This window comes from Aristolochia californica, unplaced genomic scaffold (assembly GCF_029961685.1).
Source record: "Aristolochia californica isolate CCGP_79_NKW_82.1479 unplaced genomic scaffold, dmAriCali1.0.hap1 SCAF_8, whole genome shotgun sequence".
In the NCBI taxonomy this organism is placed as follows: Eukaryota; Viridiplantae; Streptophyta; class Magnoliopsida; order Piperales; family Aristolochiaceae; genus Aristolochia; species Aristolochia californica.
The window spans coordinates 40,316,883-40,333,427 of NW_027182279.1; the positions used below are offsets into that span (position 1 = coordinate 40,316,883).

Genomic DNA, 16,545 nt, shown 5'->3' on the forward strand with positions numbered 1-16,545 from the left:
GGCATATTAAGTATGGAAAGCCAAGACCGGAACCACCAAGCAATGACATAAATTTTGTTAATAATAATTAATTAATATTAAAGAGCAATTTTAATTAATTTAAAAACGACTAATCGAAGGTTTTTTTTTCTAGTTCTTTCCTCCTAATTGACCACGTTACATTTACCAATTTCTCAACGAGCGAGAAAACGGCAAAGGCGAAAAGTAGAAACACCTAAAACCCTGCTGCTCTGCTTCTGGTTTTCTTTCCCTCGGCCGAAGCTTTCTCGGACATTGCTACGTTGTGCAACTCTATCTTCCGGTAAGTAGATTGACCACTTTCTCTGAACTTGATGAGATCGTTTTCAAGGCCTTCCATTGATTCTGGTAATAAACGCGTGTTTCGGCTCTGTAGTTGGATTTTTGGGTCTTTCCAGCTTTTCTTCTTCTCGTCTCTGAGGCTAAAAATAATGGAGGTTTCTAGTTTCTTCTTTGTCTGTGTTGTTCTAAGGTATAGTGGGGCATATTAAGAATCTGTTGTTGATTCCAGTGCTCGGCTTTTTTCTTTTTTTTTTGGGATAGCAGAATGGGGAGTCTCGATTGGTGTTTTCAAATTCTGACTGGTGAGGTTAATAGATTGTTTCGTTGCCAGGCACTTCAACCTCTGTTTGTAAACATCTACCTTCCACAACTGCATCACCTCTCATTAGATTTCATTAGCTGTGGGAAAAAGATAAAAATACATTTACGCTACAATAAAGGTGCTCCTTCTATTTCAGAAAAGGAAAAATATCGATGGCTATAGTCACTGGCTGTCTAAATAATGTAAAATTTTTGAAGTAAATAACGGATTTTTTTTCTGTGCAAAAACTTCGTTTGGTGAGGCTGGAGTTCTAGTTTCTTATTGGTCAACATCTTTGTTTTTTCTCTTAATTTTCAGCTTTCTTGTTTTTTTCCTACTAGGTTCTTTCCTTCTAGTGGCGCTGGATTTTTTATCTGTTCGCTAATACTTCTGTTTCTTTATTCTCCCCCCTTTCTGGATAGAACTACTGCGATGTACACTACAAACTGAATTGGTTTTCCTTTCTGAATTGTTACTTTTTAAGGTACAACACAAAAATTATTTTTTTGCATGTTACCTGGCACAGAAACACAAAAAAACTGGAAACAATAATATTTATAGATTGTGTGGTGGTTTCTATATAGACTGTAAAGTCATTAGTATATGGACTCATGGGCTCTTGTTGTACATATCTGATGCCTATTTTGAGTGAAGCATTGAACTTAAGAGAAAAGACACGCATCTTCTGAGTTTTTGCTACAAGGAAGCTTCAACTGGACAGAGCCAAAATGCAACGAGTGAATTGTTATCAGTCAATTATATGAAAAAGTTTAGTGACTGGGATTTTCTTTGCAATTTTTAATATGAAAAAACAGTTTGCAAAATAATTTGTTAGAGTTATAATATTTTGTAAAAAAAAGTATAGTTTAGGGGTTGTAAAGCTTTTTTTTCCCCCTTCCTTTATCAAGGTATTGCTGAACTTGTTCCTGATTTTTTTCTTTTTTGAATGGCAACTTGTTCCTAATATGAGTTTCGATTTATGTTCTTTCAGTCCTACAGTGGAAAATATCTAAGCTAGTAATCTAGAATCCTGTAGTCTACATTCCAAGATGCAGCATGATGAGGTTATATGGGAAGTCATCAGGCACAATCACTGTAGTTTCATGACCAAGTAAGTTAGTTAAACCCTAACACTGCATTTTTGTTCCATCGGTTTGTCTAATTGTTTATTATGTTTCTCCCTTTTTACATGAAGGCTAGGGGAAAATACCATTATGTTAGTTTAGATATTCCTTGTCAGTTTGTTCTTTCCTTCTTTCCTCACTCTTTTGCTTTCTATGGTCCCAGAATTGTCACGGGAAATTTTTGCCGTAACCCATATAATGTCACGGGCATTTGCAATCGTAGCTCCTGCCCCCTTGCCAATAGTCGCTACGCCACAATTCGTGATCATGATGGTATGTATCCTCGGTTGATTCTTGTAAATAAGTGGGCAAATTGTCTCATGCATACCAAGATCATAGTTCCAACTTATTTATTCCCCTTGTACTTGTGCACTTTCTCTTCTCAGCTAGAATACTTTGTTGCTAATTTATATTCATTATTAGCATATATAAGGTACATGACTTTCACAGTCATAAGTCATGTGTTTTGCCAAAGTTTAGACCTTACAGCAGATTTCTGGTTAAGGTCAGCTATTTTTAAAAGGTAAAGTACATATTTGGAGGACACTGGATACAGGTTTGTGATGCATAACGGCCTGTGTCTTGCAAAAAGGTGAAAGCCACACTAGTTGTGCTAAGATCACGATCATATGGAAGCACGATAAACATACCAAAGTTGAGAGTTGTGAGTCAATGAAGATTTGACTTTGAATTTACAAAGAGCCCAAAGAAATCTTATGTTATTTATTAATATGGAGTTCTTTCCACTAAGGACTTCTGTTCCTAGTATTTGATTGTTCTGTTTTGCAAGTTGACATTCTGCTTGGTGTCTATTGCTAATGAGGACCCCCTTATCTTCTTATTTGGCTTTTGTTTCGATAATGCATGGCTCTCAGATTAAGCTTCTTTGTTTATTGTCTGCCTTCTCAAAAAACCAATTGTCAAGGAAATCCATGGGACAAAATGATCTCTGGCAATGTTTGATGGTGTCAGACCATATATCAATATCTTCCTAATGTGTCTTCCCTGTTGATGCCCAAGTTAGCATCTTCTTTTGAAATTCATCTATGTTAATGGATGTGTTTTTCTCTTCTATATGTCTTATTCTGTTGAAAACATTTTATATTTCCTTCAATAGCAATACACAAGCTGTCATGCCTTGTGTTGATATTGCAAAAGTATCTAAGCTATTTTGTTTTTAAATTATTGTTTTTTTTTTCAAGTTCGACTTCATATTATTAAAAAATGTTAATATCATGATCCTGGTGCTTGGATAGGAATATTTTACCTTTACATGAAAACCATTGAGAGAGCTCACATGCCGAATAAATTGTGGGAAAGAGTTAAACTACCTCGGAATTATGAGAAGGCGCTTGAAATCATTGACAAACATCTGGTATTGTTTGCAGTACTGAGTTTGTTTGCTTCACACTTGGCTTGTAAACTTCTTTAATTATTCTCACTCTGTTTGGTTATGGCAGGAGTTCTGGCCTAAGCTACTGGTACACAAAATTAAGCAGCGTCTTACAAAAATGACTCAATATAGGATACGCATGAGGAAGGTTGAGTTGAAAGTTAGGTATGTACTTTTTCTTCGTACTGTTGACAGTTGCAAATCTTTTGTTATAAATGGATGGTGTGGTAATTTTTGTGGCTAAAATTCTAGTTGAAATCTATTATTGCATTTCATGTTTGAGTTAAGCATCATGTATGTGTTTATATTACTAATGACTTGTTTGAAAAATACTCCCATTGTTGCTTTATCTATTTAATTTATATATCTTGTGTGAGGTTTTTGAAACTTCAGGCCTAAGGAACAAAGAAAAAAAAACCATGTAAAGAACAATTCCACACAAATGGAGTGTTCACATGAAAAGCTGGCTCTCTTGTACTTATGTTGTTCTTATTGCCTAGTAAAACTTTTATACAATATCTGAAAATGGTTTGAGGACAAAGTGGTTGTTAGGTTTGCTACTTGCTGTATGAGGTAATAAGTCCACAAATGATGAGAAATTTTCCTAAGAGTGTGCTTTTTGCTTTTAAATTTCATTGTCCTTTAGCTTTTTTGGGTTCTTAGAATCATTACTTCTTATTTTCTTATAATTGTCATGACTCATGTAATCTGTATTTTAGGCATATAATGTAGTTCATCCACTTAGCACTCAACTGGGATTCATATAATTGGTTTCCCTCATGCTTTGTTGCTCATCAGGGAGATATAAATATATGATATAGTTTATCAAACTTAGGTTTATTTTGTTTTCATTCATTCATCTATTTATTCTCCTCACTCTTGTGTTGGAAGAAATGTTCACAAGCTTTCTGAGCATTGTGAACTTTTTCAATATCTGATTTAGCTTTTATTGGCTCGTTTTCTTATTTTTCAGAGAGAAGATAATGACAGTACCTAGGATGGAAACAAAGCGAGAAGCAAGAAGAGAACAGAAGGCTGAAAAAGCTGCTGTTTTAGACAAGGTTTTGATTTTCTCTCTACCTGTAGTGGTGAAATTGATGTTATTTTAGTTTCTCCCTGTTGTGTCTGAGGCTGTTGGATGTTTTCCAGAGTATTGAAAAAGAGTTGTTAGAACGCCTAAAGAAAGGGGTGTATGGTGACATATATAACTATCCAGTTAAAGAGTACAATAAAGTGCTCGAAATGGAAGGACTGCTTGCTGATGAAGAAGAAGAAGTGGAAGAGGTATTTGATCAAAATCTAGTATTTATTTGAAGCATGAATTGGACAAGCATATAGTTACCTGTGAATATGTGTTCTTCTCGTTGGATGTTCGTGAGACAAGAAGGGCACTAATAATTAGTATGGATAGTTATGAGAATATGATACAAATTTTTTGTATGTTGAAATTTTCTTATATAAAATATCTAAATATGTTTTAATGTTTTATTCGAAATTACTTGTCATTTTAGTAGTTATTGCATAGTATTGTTTATTAAAATTTGCTAGTCCTGAAAAGATCAAGTAATGGTGGTCCTTTTACCTTTTGTTTGTGATATTGTGACAAATAGTTTGAGGCTATTAGATGATGACTGAACCTCCCTTCTATTTTGTGCAGGATCCTGAAGTGGAGTACGTGGAAGGCTACGATGAGCTTGAGGAGGCAGAGGATATTGAGGATTTTGGTGGCTTCACTATGGAGTCTCGAAAGGCTGATGATGAAGGTCAAGAATCTTTGGGTCTTTCAGTAACCCGTTTCAAACTCTAGTTCTGAGTGTAATTTACATGATATTCATAGAAGATCTTGTATACAATAACTCTGTGGAAACTTCAGGTGAAATGGATGATGAAGATAATAATCCATCAAAGACAAAGGGACGGAAGGGAGGATCTGAATCTGGCTTAGGCAAGCATGAAGCAGATGACTTGGGCAAGAAGTCTAAGAAGGCTAGAGTAATCGTGGAGGTAAACTTCAGTAGTTTTATTTATGTTTCCTTTGACCACTTCAATATGGGAGTTGGGGGTCATAAATATATTTATTGAATGACCATTTTCATGAGGGAATGTTTAGCACCAAAGGCTAGAAGTGCAACCTGAACTATATATTTTACACATAACTGGGGCTCTTTTTTCTACTATGGACTGAAGATGCATGCAAACTTGGTTATGTTATCATCTCAGTACTGCTTATATTTTTGGTGTCAGGTTGAGCATGAATCTACACACGAGAGGCAAAAAGCATTGGTGTGATAGTTTTTTGAGAAACTTCTGTTCTATGGGCATTGTGGCGGCATGGTGTACAAAAAGATATTGTAGAGCATGTTCAGTGAGGTAGTTTATAATCTCTGTTGTCCTCATTGGCCTCCAAGGTCACAAGAACTCATTATTATTTCAATGGCATAGTTAGGCATGTTTGGACGAGTTGGAAGTTACATTTTGGTAATAGATTTTCAGATTGATTGAACCATTATGACATGAAAGTTGAAACCACTAAAGACTTGATTCCTTTCTTTAATTCCCTTTTCTTTGTTGTCTCCTATTGAACAAAGTGTATAAGATTGAATGGTGATACTTATTCTTGCATCCTTCTTTTTCATTAAATTTTTTCATATTTATATGTGTGGACAAAATGATATGCACCTTCAGCTCATACAGAGGCTTAATTGCAAGGCCTTGGATTGTTTTGAATAGATTTAAGGATAAATTTATGTAGGAGGATGAGTCAAAAGTTACATGATTTTTGGTTTCATAAAAATTTAGTCCACACAAAAACATGCATGGGTCACAGAAGCCACAAGGGCGTGACCACACACATTAGTTGAAATTACTAAGGTTTGATGTCCATATATACATAGGGAGTATATATGTAAGTTTATCCTTGTAGAGCACATAATGAATTAACTTCGAGGTAAAAACACATTGGGAGTGGATTAACAATATGAAATAGTATTAGAAACCTAGTATTGATATGAGAGTAGACACCATGTCATGTATCCAAATCTTGGAGGCGACAATTTTTGCAACACTAGCCCCCGCAAGTACTAATTCTTCTTATTTTGATCATTACTATCACTCTTTTATTATTTGTTTTTCAGTTTGTGACAATTAATCTTAATATGCTCCTATTTCTTACAATAGTTACAAATCAAGTTCTGATGTCTAGATTTTGATCTAGACCTTTGTCTGTTGCTACCATAATTTAACTTCTTGGACACCCCCCCTCTCAAGTAAAACATCTCTTTGATTAGAGTTTGAAGTCCCAGATGCACTAACAAGTTGATTATCAAATATTTTAAATTTTTGTTTTATTTTTAAATGATAGATAAAATAGTGGAATGGATAGTTGAATAAAATTATGAAACCATTTCCATGCTTTAGAATAAGGTGCACATCAACAACATCTGATTATTATCACTATTCATGGACCAAACATAAACTCTTAATACATTCATAAATTCAACTTCTATTTCTGTTGTGGAGGTCGAAAATAGGAATAAACAGAGAAAAAGCTCTGCAACATAGTAAGCAGAACGATTATTGCTGCTGCAATAAGAGAAATAGTTGTCCAGGGGCTACCAAAGTAATCAATCATTAGCCTTGCCCACCATTTGTTAAACCTTCTTCCGCAATAATGGTTGAGTTCCTTGCGTAAAAAATCATAAGACTCAAGTTTTGTATAAACCAGGTTATCACTCAAACTGTTGAAGACTTGAACAACCTCCTCATTATTTTTCAAGGAATGCTCCAGGACTCCGCTCTCGATGAGTATCTCTATATCCTTTGAGGTATTAATGAGATAATCCAAGAAAATAGCGTAGTTGGTGAAGTATTTTTCATCTCCAGGATGACATTGTTCCCAAGCTATGAGATTCATCAGGAACTTCTTCGTGGTCGTTCCTACATGCAAATGTGGGAGTTCTAAAACTCCATTGTTAAATTCCACAACAAATCCTCTATCCTCTCTTGGCCTGAACTTGACCCCTGCCTGTTGGAGTGTTGTTGCTGTAGGGATAGTTCTCATCCTTGAGAGACGATAAAGCCTTTCGGAATCCATAGGCAACTGCATTGGTGTTCCCAACCATTCGAACAATGTTCCCCAAACACTATAAAGTATGCAATTCTTTCTTTTCAACCTCTTATGACGACCAGGGTCTGAAGGAATTAGACTCTCGTGAACTAAATGAAGCAGATGGTATACTTCACTCGGCTCACCTCTGAATTTTCTCCAGTTCATTAAAACAAACTGATCGAATTTTTCCCAGTTCATTGGAACAAACTGATCGAAGAAATAGAAGGCTATAACCTCCAAATGAGTTCGGGTGCTCTCGGAGTAGGCCATCTCATAAACCTTTTCAAGGATGAAGAAAGGAATCTGGTTCTCCACAAGGAGCAAGTCTACCCATAAATCATTAACCCATCTGTGACCACATTCTGGGTCGTCTGCAGGGGACAATTTTCCATCAAAATACTTGAGAAATAGATCAAGTATAAAGCAACTACTGAGTAGGAGATCGAACAAGTGAGAGAAATCTATAGAGATGTGTTCCTCGTTACGTTTTGCAATTTCTTCCTTCTGCTCTTCCATCATCAGCAAGTAATCCTTCAAACCCTTGTTGTTGTTTTTTTGAAGGATTGAGTAGAGATGAAAATAATAATGATCATCGTCGCCCTTCAACAGAGGGTAATAAACGTCGATACATGTGGGCTTGTAAAGACTTTCTTTCTCTCCACTTAGGCGCATGGCTTCGGGGACTCTGTAGATTGTCACGCTTGTATCTGTGATCTTCGAAGACCTTGCCTGCAAGGTCGGTTTGTCTTTTGCAAGGTAGGATTGCGCCTCGTCATAACGATGCTGCACAAAACCTTCCATCTCTTCAATATTTCTCGTCGCTTTTCCCTTCTTTCCGCGGTCGACAGAACTCGTTGCTGCTACTGCCACCTGACCTGGTTCCTGACCCAGGATCACTCCTGTTTCTATATCAGTATTTCCTGATTCGTTGGCCATGTTTAATTCCCTTTCTGTAGATGGAGAAACCGTGTCTTAAGTAAGATTCATCAATGGAGATACTCCATGCTTTGGTTTGCGACAAACAGGATGAAAACTTTTGCAAGTGAAATGGACAACAGGATCCATTGCTCTTCGTTCTTCAATTCTTTCTTGCATTCACTTGGATGAACTGGGATCGGCTCTGAACACAGGATTTGTCTGAACATAGATGGGGGAGGTGCAGAAATCAAGCCTTCTTCCCTATTTCCCAGTTCAAGCACGAACAGTGAATGGGAGCCGTCAATGAACGACTCCAGTTCGCCGATTGGGGTTCATATGCCCCCTTGTTCGGGGCGGATTGGACCCTACTCCGCTACCTCTTCACGTACAGAGAAAGAAAAGTGCAGGCTTCTCTTAGAAAACCAGAAAACTAAAAGAAAGTCCCCAAGGAACTCACCTGAGTTAACTTTGGTAGTTCCTATATCAGCTCCATGCCAAATTCTTCTGCCATATCTTCCTTCTCCTCGATCAAGCTTACCCCAGGGTCTCCTATTTCTAGTGCCATGCCATGGTTGCCATCTTACCTTCCACCCACCATGTCAACAATAATAGAGACAGTAATGGTAACAAAGAGAAACAACACGACATCAAACAAAATGAAGAAAGTTGAGAAACTTGCATTAGTGAACAAGAACAGAAACAGAATACAACACAAACCTGAAGGATCGTTGAGGTCTTCTGCAGAAAAAAAAAAGGGTCAACAATACCACTGAACATTACCCACCGGAGCTCCGAAGCCGAGACCTCATCACATCCAATTTGAAGCCAAGACTACCTTCACTACAAAGAAAAGTACTAACAAGGTGTTTCCATTAGAGTTCACCATAGAATCCCTCTGCATATTTGTACACAGCAGCAAATCACCATAAAGAGATATCTGCTTTGGCATTAGTAGCTAAGGACTTGTTATCTCCACCCATTCATGGTGACCGCTTTATAGGGTAGGATGGAAGTGTACCAGTTTACGATCAATGCGAATGCTTTTATGGTCAATATGAAATTCCTTTGGCTTAGGTTCTTGTCAGGTTCTTTTCATTTTGAGGTCACAGTCAAACAGCTAACTCCCACTTCCTTTTTCGTGATAAACATGGTTAACTTTAGGGGTGGAGACGAATTGAGCTTGACCTTGGCTCCACCATGAGTCTAGAGTTCAACTTTGTCTATTAAAGCCTCTTTTTCGTATGGTCACCTCCATACGTCTCTAGTGTCTGTTGATGATTGCATGGTGAGGTAGAAGTATCTGAAATGGGAGATAAAGTTGCTGTAATGGATGTCAAGCATCCCTTTGTAGTAGCTAAAGGTGGATTCTTTTACTTTCAGAATTATTCTGATGGATCAGTTTCTTCAGTTGATACAGGATTATCAGAACTCAATCACCCATTTCATTAAATTTCATTTAACTTGGTAATTTTCACTCCTACTTAAGATACTTTAATTATTTTTTTATACTTAAGATAGTTATATCCTCAGTTAATATTTAATAGTTTTACATAAAGTATACTGATATTAGATAATAATTTTAATAAAATTTGGAGATTTTTATGTCTTATTTCTTTTACATTTTATTTGCTTATTTATTTACTTATTTACCTATTAGTAGTGAGTAATACTATTTACGATAATTTTATCGCCTTATTGGTATATGAACTAGAAATTTACTTAAAATTTAACTAATTCATTCATCGAAACTTGAAGGAGAGATCAAGGAAGAAGTAATATAGTCCCTCGAGCGAAAATAAAAAAAGAAAAGCTTGGGAAATTCTTCTCCTAATCATGATACCTCTTATTCCCATAAACCCAATAAAGAAAGCCAATTACTTAGAGCTCATAATCTTATAAACCCACTATTTAACATTAGAAGGTATTAGTTGTGAATGAACCCAGACCTATCTCAAATGCAGCATGTGGGTGACTGACTGAGCCAAGTATATATGGATTTATTTATGAGAAAAAGAGTGTTGATATGAACTAGTTCATGGTTAATAAGAAAGTCATTTGGTTACATTTTCAGCTGACACGTTCCCCAATCCTACTTTTGTCCAATTCCAGTGAAATTGACAGCCATCCTAAGCCCTCTTCATCTTGACCTAACCTTTTTGTTGAATTAAATTTTGAAATATTTACTCACATATGCAGTCCTAGCCTGCTTAAAAACTCAACGTAATCGACATCCTCACCCAATTTAACATAAAAAATTAGATTTCCTATAATGGAGATTAAGAAAAAAGAGTGCTAGAAGTACATATACCATTTCATGATGAGATTGCATAAAGGTTTTTTGATCACGCAAACGATGATTTATTTTTTTATGTTTTTGGATTTCTTGGTCCTGTAGGTAGTTAAAGTCCTTAAGAGTAATAAGAACACATAAGATGATCTATAGCGAGTCTATCCTTGAATATAAAAGTAATAAATTAGAACCGAATAGTAAACTGAGGTATAACTTCCTAACTAAACGAGTTCTGAAACCGATTAATGAATCTCTAGGGAACGCCAGATGATGTTTGTTGAACTAGTGACCTGAGGATATTTGACCTGCTATTATCCTGTACCGGTCCCCTCAAAAGCAGCACTCGAGGAGGCTTATTCAGGCTTATTCAACACTCATTCTACCATTAGAGATTCTGGCAGAGAGACCTCTAGAAAAGAAGTTAAGAGGCTGCTTGCGAAATACGGATCACTTGCCTCTGTGCTTGCAATCGTAAACATGTTCATTTTCATGATCACGAGGCCACCAAGATCAGGTGCAGCAAAAAAATAGAATTTACAAAAATGCTTGCTAACTATCAGATTTAGATAGTACTTAGTTCCAGCAACTGCAACGTGACCAAATGTTGGAACTTTGTTGAATAATCAGCAACATGATGGAGGAGGAATAAGAGAATCAATAAGTCAAAACTTATGCTGATTCACCAGCTTGTTGTAACTCATCAAAGAAACCTGCTGTATCAACGTGTTAACCAAACACCATTATCAATGTCATCAACGTGCTGGAATTTAAGAGAGAGGAGAAGGCAGTAGCTGCTTCTCTTTTCAAAGCAGGTGAAATAATGTTGAATCTGTCTTGACATGGTGAGCTTGTTAAGATAACAGATGTAAACTATGCCAGAAATTTCCTCTAAGACTTTTTGAACTACACAACATACTTTACACACATCATTAGTAATTTGAGTATTTGTTATCATCAAAGTTATCTCAATGGGGATGTTGAGACCAAAACATGGCACACAAGGGAACCATTCAGCTAAACGAAATAAGAAAGCAAAAATTCTACAAATGATAGTTTATAGTGTCAAAGTAGTATACAAAAGATAAAGGCAGTCGTGCATAGTGTGATTGAGGAGAGCAGCACTTCAATGGCCCCAAACTCAGGCACAGAACGAGTTGAAGGTTTCGATAGGCAACTTCTAGATAAATTCAGAGCATACAGATTGCAGAAAAGAATACAATAACATGATATAGATTGCAGAAACAATAGCTTTGAACCATAGACTGCCCTAGAAGTATAAGTCCACTGCTTCAACTAAGTGCCTAAAACAAGAGTGACTATGGAGACTCCAAAAAGCTGTAGATAAAAAAAATAGACTGGATCGTATTGAGAGTGAGGAGAAAGATTCCAGCCACCAGGGAAATGCCTGCCCAAGGGCTATTGAAGTAATCGTTCATCAGCTTTGCCCACCAAATGTTAATTTTATTTTCACAGTATCTGTTCACATCTAGGGACAACTGTGGAAGAAAACTTTCTTCCCAACGGCAGACGAGGTGGGTACTCAAATTGTTGAAGACTGATGCAACCTGTTCATCAGTACCTAATGTATGACGGATAATCCCACTCTTGCTTAGAATGTCAACATCGTTTTCTGTGTTAACTATCAAGTCCATGAAGATTGAGTAGCTAGAAAAATATGTGCCAGCAGAAGCATCACATTGCTCCCAAGCTGCGAGGTTTCGTAGGAGCTTCTTGGTGTTTTCATCAATTTGTATGTATGGGATCTCTAGAACACCCTTTTCGAAGGTTATGTCCGTGAACCCATGACCCTCTTTCCTCCTGAACTTAATTCCAGCTTCTGTGAGTCTTCTTGCAGAAGATATGGGATTCAGAGTGAGTGTCGTAGGTAACTGTTTTCTGCTATTGTTTGATATGGGAAGCTCAGAAGAGTGAGAAGGGAAACTCTTTTTCAGCTTGGAGAAAATGATTTTTAGTGGGTTGTAAGACCTGCAGCTTAAAGGGTTTTGAGGTGTAGATGGGAGAAGATGGTAATGAACCAAGTGAAGCAGATGATGCACAGATCTGGACTCTAATGGATGCTGGTTCTTGTTTATCATCAGAAATTGACCGAAAAATTGAAGGCAGAGCTCTACCAAAGAAGGGTATTTGGATTTATCAACAACGGCCATGTCAAATATCAATTGGAGTGCAAAGAATGGAACTTGGTTAGGGAGAAGGAGCATGTCCATCCACAGGTCTTGAATGTTAGAGACACACACAGTATCTACCTTGGGCTTCAATCTCTCTTCATAGAACATGAGAAGAACATCTATGATAAAGAAGCCGCTGAACAAGAGAAAAAGCAAGCGCTTCGAGTCTACCTCAATGATGACATAGTGGCACTTCTTAATCTGGTCTTTGAATGCAGACATTGCCTGTAGGTAATCCTCCAAACTCTTGGTTGGATTTCGGGAGAGAATCGAATGCACATGCTGCATCGCATGTTGATTCTTCAAAGTTTCTCTTGGGTAGACTTGATCAAATGAATCATGGATAGCCAGCCACATGTAGTGAGGGATGTAAGCATCTTTTTGGACTCTGCGAATGGTCTCTGGAACTATGTGGATGCTAATAGTAGGAGAATCCTCAACAAGAGGCACAATTGCAGCTTTGACATCCTTTAAAAGCCCCTCATCATATTCATTCAAGTTTTTGCCAAGGTCTCTTGTTTCTCCTTCCTTCCCTTCAAAACTGCGAATTTCCACACTGCGGGTTCGAACATCGTCTCTTTCTTCTGCCTTCCCTTCTTCCTCCTCCAAAATTTTCACATCCAGTAAGTGAGTGAAGAGATCTCTTGCGTCTTCTGCCATTTCTCCCTTCCCCTCCTACTACCACTCGACAGTTACTCAGCAATTGACTGAAACAATATGATACCAAGTGCAGTTAGATTGATTTCTCCAATCTTGAAATGACATTTCCATGTGAAGAAATCAAGTTACAGTAAAAAGAACTAAGCATGTGAATTGCATCTGCTTGACAAAGATTCCAGTATTCTTCTACATTACCGAGCATGAATGATTAGTAGAAAGAGAAAGCAGGAGAAGCAGAGAGCAGAACTAAACTGAATCAAAGAATGCTGTACCTGAAGAAGAATCTGACCACTCCAGAAACTGATACAGCCACTATAGAGATTTTCCACAAGAGGACTGACCTTGCAGAGATATGCCTCATATTAATACACCAAGTAAGTAAAAGGGTAGCCACCAAGGTTGGCCAACCTTCTGTATTATTTAAATGACTGATCCTACTATGACGGAAGACGTGCTGCACGAAGATTATCTGCTTTGAGATTTAATAATCAAGAAAGACTTGTCACCTCCACGCGTCCATAGTGTCTGTTGATGCTTGCATGGTGGTGTAGACGTTCCTGAAATGGGAGAGAAAGTTGCTGCAATGGGTGTATGAACGAGAAATTTACTTAAAATTTAACTTCATCGAAACTTGAAGGAGAGATCAAGGAAGAAAATAAAAGCTAGGGAAATTCTTCTCCTAATCGTGATACCTCTTATTCCCATAAAACCATTTAAGAAACCAAATCCCTTTGGCCACTTACTAGAGCTCATAAGCTTATAAACCCATTTCTATGAAAGGAAAATGCTATTTAACAAGAGTAGGTATTAACTGTGAATGAACCCAGACCTATCCCACATGCAGCATTTAACAAGAGAAGGTATTAACTGTGAATGAATCCAGACCTAACCCACATGCAGCATGTGGGTGACTGAATGAGAAAAGTAGCTATGAATTAAAATAGTGTTAATATGAACGGGTCCTTGGTTAATAGTGTTAATAAGAAAGTCATTTGGTGACATTTTCAGCTGACACGTTTCTTAAGCTTACTTGTGTCCAGTTCTAGTGAAATTGACAGCCTCCTTGGCTTTGGCTTAATAACTAAGATATGATAGCATTTGACTTCTTTAATATCAGTTGAGTCTTCATCTTGACCTAACCTATTTGTTGAATTAAAATTTGAATTTTTTACTCACATATGCAGTTCTAGCCCTCTTAAAAAACTCAACATAATTGACATCCTCACCCAATTTAACATAAAAAATTACATTTCCTACAATGGAGATTAAGAAAAAAAAAAGTAAACGCACGATGATTTTTTTTTTTTTTTTTATGTGTTTGGATTTCTTGGATGTTTTGGAAGTCTAACAGTTGGATTAATGAGTAGGTGTTATAAAAAACAACAAAAGATCAAACCTTCAATTTTGATACCGTATCAAAGTTATTCAAATATATAACTAGATGTATGAAAAACAAAACATACAAACCAATTTTATGTGGTTTAAACCTCAGAAGCCTAATCATTAGGAGAGAGAGAGAGAGAGAGAGAGACAGTTAAGTAGATTAATATTGCCAGCCAAGAAAGGATTAAATGAAGATTGCACAAGTTTCATGGGTTGACCAAGAGCAAGCACTTTGGATGTTGATTCCATTTGTACTTGTTCACATCAGAACATAAAAAAAGTTTGTGTGCAGATGGTGCATCTTTTTATTATGTGTTCTTCAATTTCATAGTCTTTGTCTGTACATGAATGCTGGTGTCTTTGTCTATATATAACAAGCGAAAGAAACCAATAGAACTATACTTTTTCTTGGAAATTCATGTCGGTCTCAAACACAATTATGATTTATGTGTAGATAAAATAGATGCAATTGACTTAAAAATTTCATCAACAAACACCACACAAAAACATGCATGTGGCAGAGAAGCCACAGTGCGAGACTCCAGGCATTAGTTGAAGTAACTTCGAGACTTGATCACTTTTACTTTGCAACAAAGGAAAAAGGAAGTTGAGAATGTTTGGCAAACTAACAATGTTTACAAACTAAGGTTTGATGTCCTTTATTCAAATTAAAAAAACTTCCATGAAATTTATCGATAATTTTTGGGAAATGATGTCTTAGCAAGGTTTTGGGAATTTGGATCGGGACCTGACTCAGCATCTCCCAATCCTGAGTTAGGTTGGGTGAGTCCAGCTGATTCTCCTGATCCGTATGCCAAGTTGTTATTAACTTTCTACAAGGTGATTCAACCAGATATATAATTCAAAAAATATAAAAAATAATAGAAATAGCTAAAATTATCTTTTTTTTTTATGATATACAATATGTTATCTATAATTAGCTAAATATTGTGATGATTTTTGGGACATAAACATAGTGTGTTGTGGGTCCAAGTACCTGATTTGGTAGGAGAAAAAGAAACATAAATATAAAGTCTAATAGTACAAGATTAATCATGATTTTTTTTTGGAATTGGGATTAGTCTATGACTAGGTGATCAACAATCTTGAGTCCAGACTTAGCATCCATCCATCCTGAGTCCCGACTTAGAGTCCATCCATCCCGAGTCCCGACTCGACATCCAATTCTAAAACCGTTAGTTTGATTCTCTACCTGATTGGGTCGTATAACCTTCTACAAAGGGATTGGGCCAAAAATATATTTAAAAATATAAAAATACCAAAAAATACTTAACAAATATATTTATTTTGATATATAATATGTCACGCATAATTAGTTAAACACAGTCTTCACTTTGTTGTCATGTCAAAGTACCCAAAGCAAATTTAGTTCATTCTTCATCGAAATCAAATTTACATAATAATGTCAAACTGTCCTTCAAAATGTCTAATAGTTGAAACTAAATAAAACCCGAAGCACAATTTACCCTATTATCTAAAAGAATGATGAATTTTGATGAGTGTCAAAATCTACTAGATATCCAAATGTATAATTTGTAGGACCTTAGAATATAAAGTCTATTTATCCCCCCTCCAGGTGTATCTGTAGGACCTTCCAACATAATGAATTAATTTCGAGGTACAAACACATTGGGAGCGGATTAACAATATGAAATAGTATTAAGTAGTGAACCATTATAAATCATTGTGTATATATTGTAGGCTTATTATTTAAATCATAATTTGTGCCTGAATCTTGATTTTAATAATAAAGACAAATTATACAAGATTATAGATAGTTTTAAAAAAGGGTAGAATAAAAACCTATTTACCCTCCCTTGTGAGTTTGGCCCATGATTCGAATAATATGTTATTTATA

The 16,545-nt window shown here is 36.4% G+C and overlaps 3 protein-coding genes across 3 annotated transcripts; 1 reads left to right on the top strand and 2 right to left on the bottom strand.

Annotated features, from left to right (window-relative positions):
• Positions 1-191: 191 nt before the first annotated feature.
• LOC137939053 (uncharacterized) lies at positions 192-5,732 on the top strand. Its single transcript, XM_068784225.1, has 10 exons — positions 192-301; positions 1,593-1,712; positions 1,889-1,998; positions 2,982-3,100; positions 3,186-3,283; positions 4,092-4,179; positions 4,268-4,402; positions 4,776-4,881; positions 4,992-5,122; positions 5,363-5,732. Exons 2-10 carry the CDS (start codon positions 1,651-1,653, stop codon positions 5,405-5,407), a joined length of 894 nt encoding a protein of 297 aa, XP_068640326.1. The 5' UTR covers positions 192-301; positions 1,593-1,650; the 3' UTR covers positions 5,408-5,732.
• An 818-nt stretch (positions 5,733-6,550) lies between these two features.
• On the bottom strand, positions 6,551-9,065 carry LOC137939328 (UPF0481 protein At3g47200-like). The gene is made up of 3 exons (XM_068784611.1): positions 8,862-9,065; positions 8,602-8,728; positions 6,551-8,176 (listed from the first exon to the last, which is right to left on the bottom strand). Exons 1-3 carry the CDS (start codon positions 8,919-8,921, stop codon positions 6,621-6,623), a joined length of 1,743 nt encoding a protein of 580 aa, XP_068640712.1. The 5' UTR covers positions 8,922-9,065; the 3' UTR covers positions 6,551-6,620.
• A 2,685-nt stretch (positions 9,066-11,750) lies between these two features.
• On the bottom strand, positions 11,751-13,283 carry LOC137938551 (UPF0481 protein At3g47200-like). Its single transcript, XM_068783501.1, has one exon. It carries the CDS (start codon positions 13,281-13,283, stop codon positions 11,751-11,753), a length of 1,533 nt encoding a protein of 510 aa, XP_068639602.1.
• Positions 13,284-16,545: the final 3,262 nt, after the last annotated feature.

Bases quoted from the DNA above. Each gene is read 5' to 3' on its own strand.
- LOC137939053 (XM_068784225.1), top strand. From the start codon at position 1,651: ATGCAGCATGATGAGGTTATATGGGAAGTCATCAGGCACAATCACTGT. The intron at 4,403-4,775 runs GTATTTGATCAA...TATTTTGTGCAG, and splicing joins AAGAAGAAGAAGTGGAAGAG to GATCCTGAAGTGGAGTACGT. The intron at 4,882-4,991 runs GTCAAGAATCTT...TGGAAACTTCAG, and splicing joins TCGAAAGGCTGATGATGAAG to GTGAAATGGATGATGAAGAT.
- LOC137939328 (XM_068784611.1), bottom strand. From the start codon at position 8,921: ATGTTCAGTGGTATTGTTGACCCTTTTTTTTTTCTGCAGAAGACCTCA. The intron at 8,729-8,861 runs GTTTGTGTTGTA...GGTGGGTGGAAG, and splicing joins AGACCTCAACGATCCTTCAG to GTAAGATGGCAACCATGGCA. The intron at 8,177-8,601 runs GTGAGTTCCTTG...CTCCATCTACAG, and splicing joins AACTACCAAAGTTAACTCAG to AAAGGGAATTAAACATGGCC.
- LOC137938551 (XM_068783501.1), bottom strand. From the start codon at position 13,283: ATGGCAGAAGACGCAAGAGATCTCTTCACTCACTTACTGGATGTGAAA.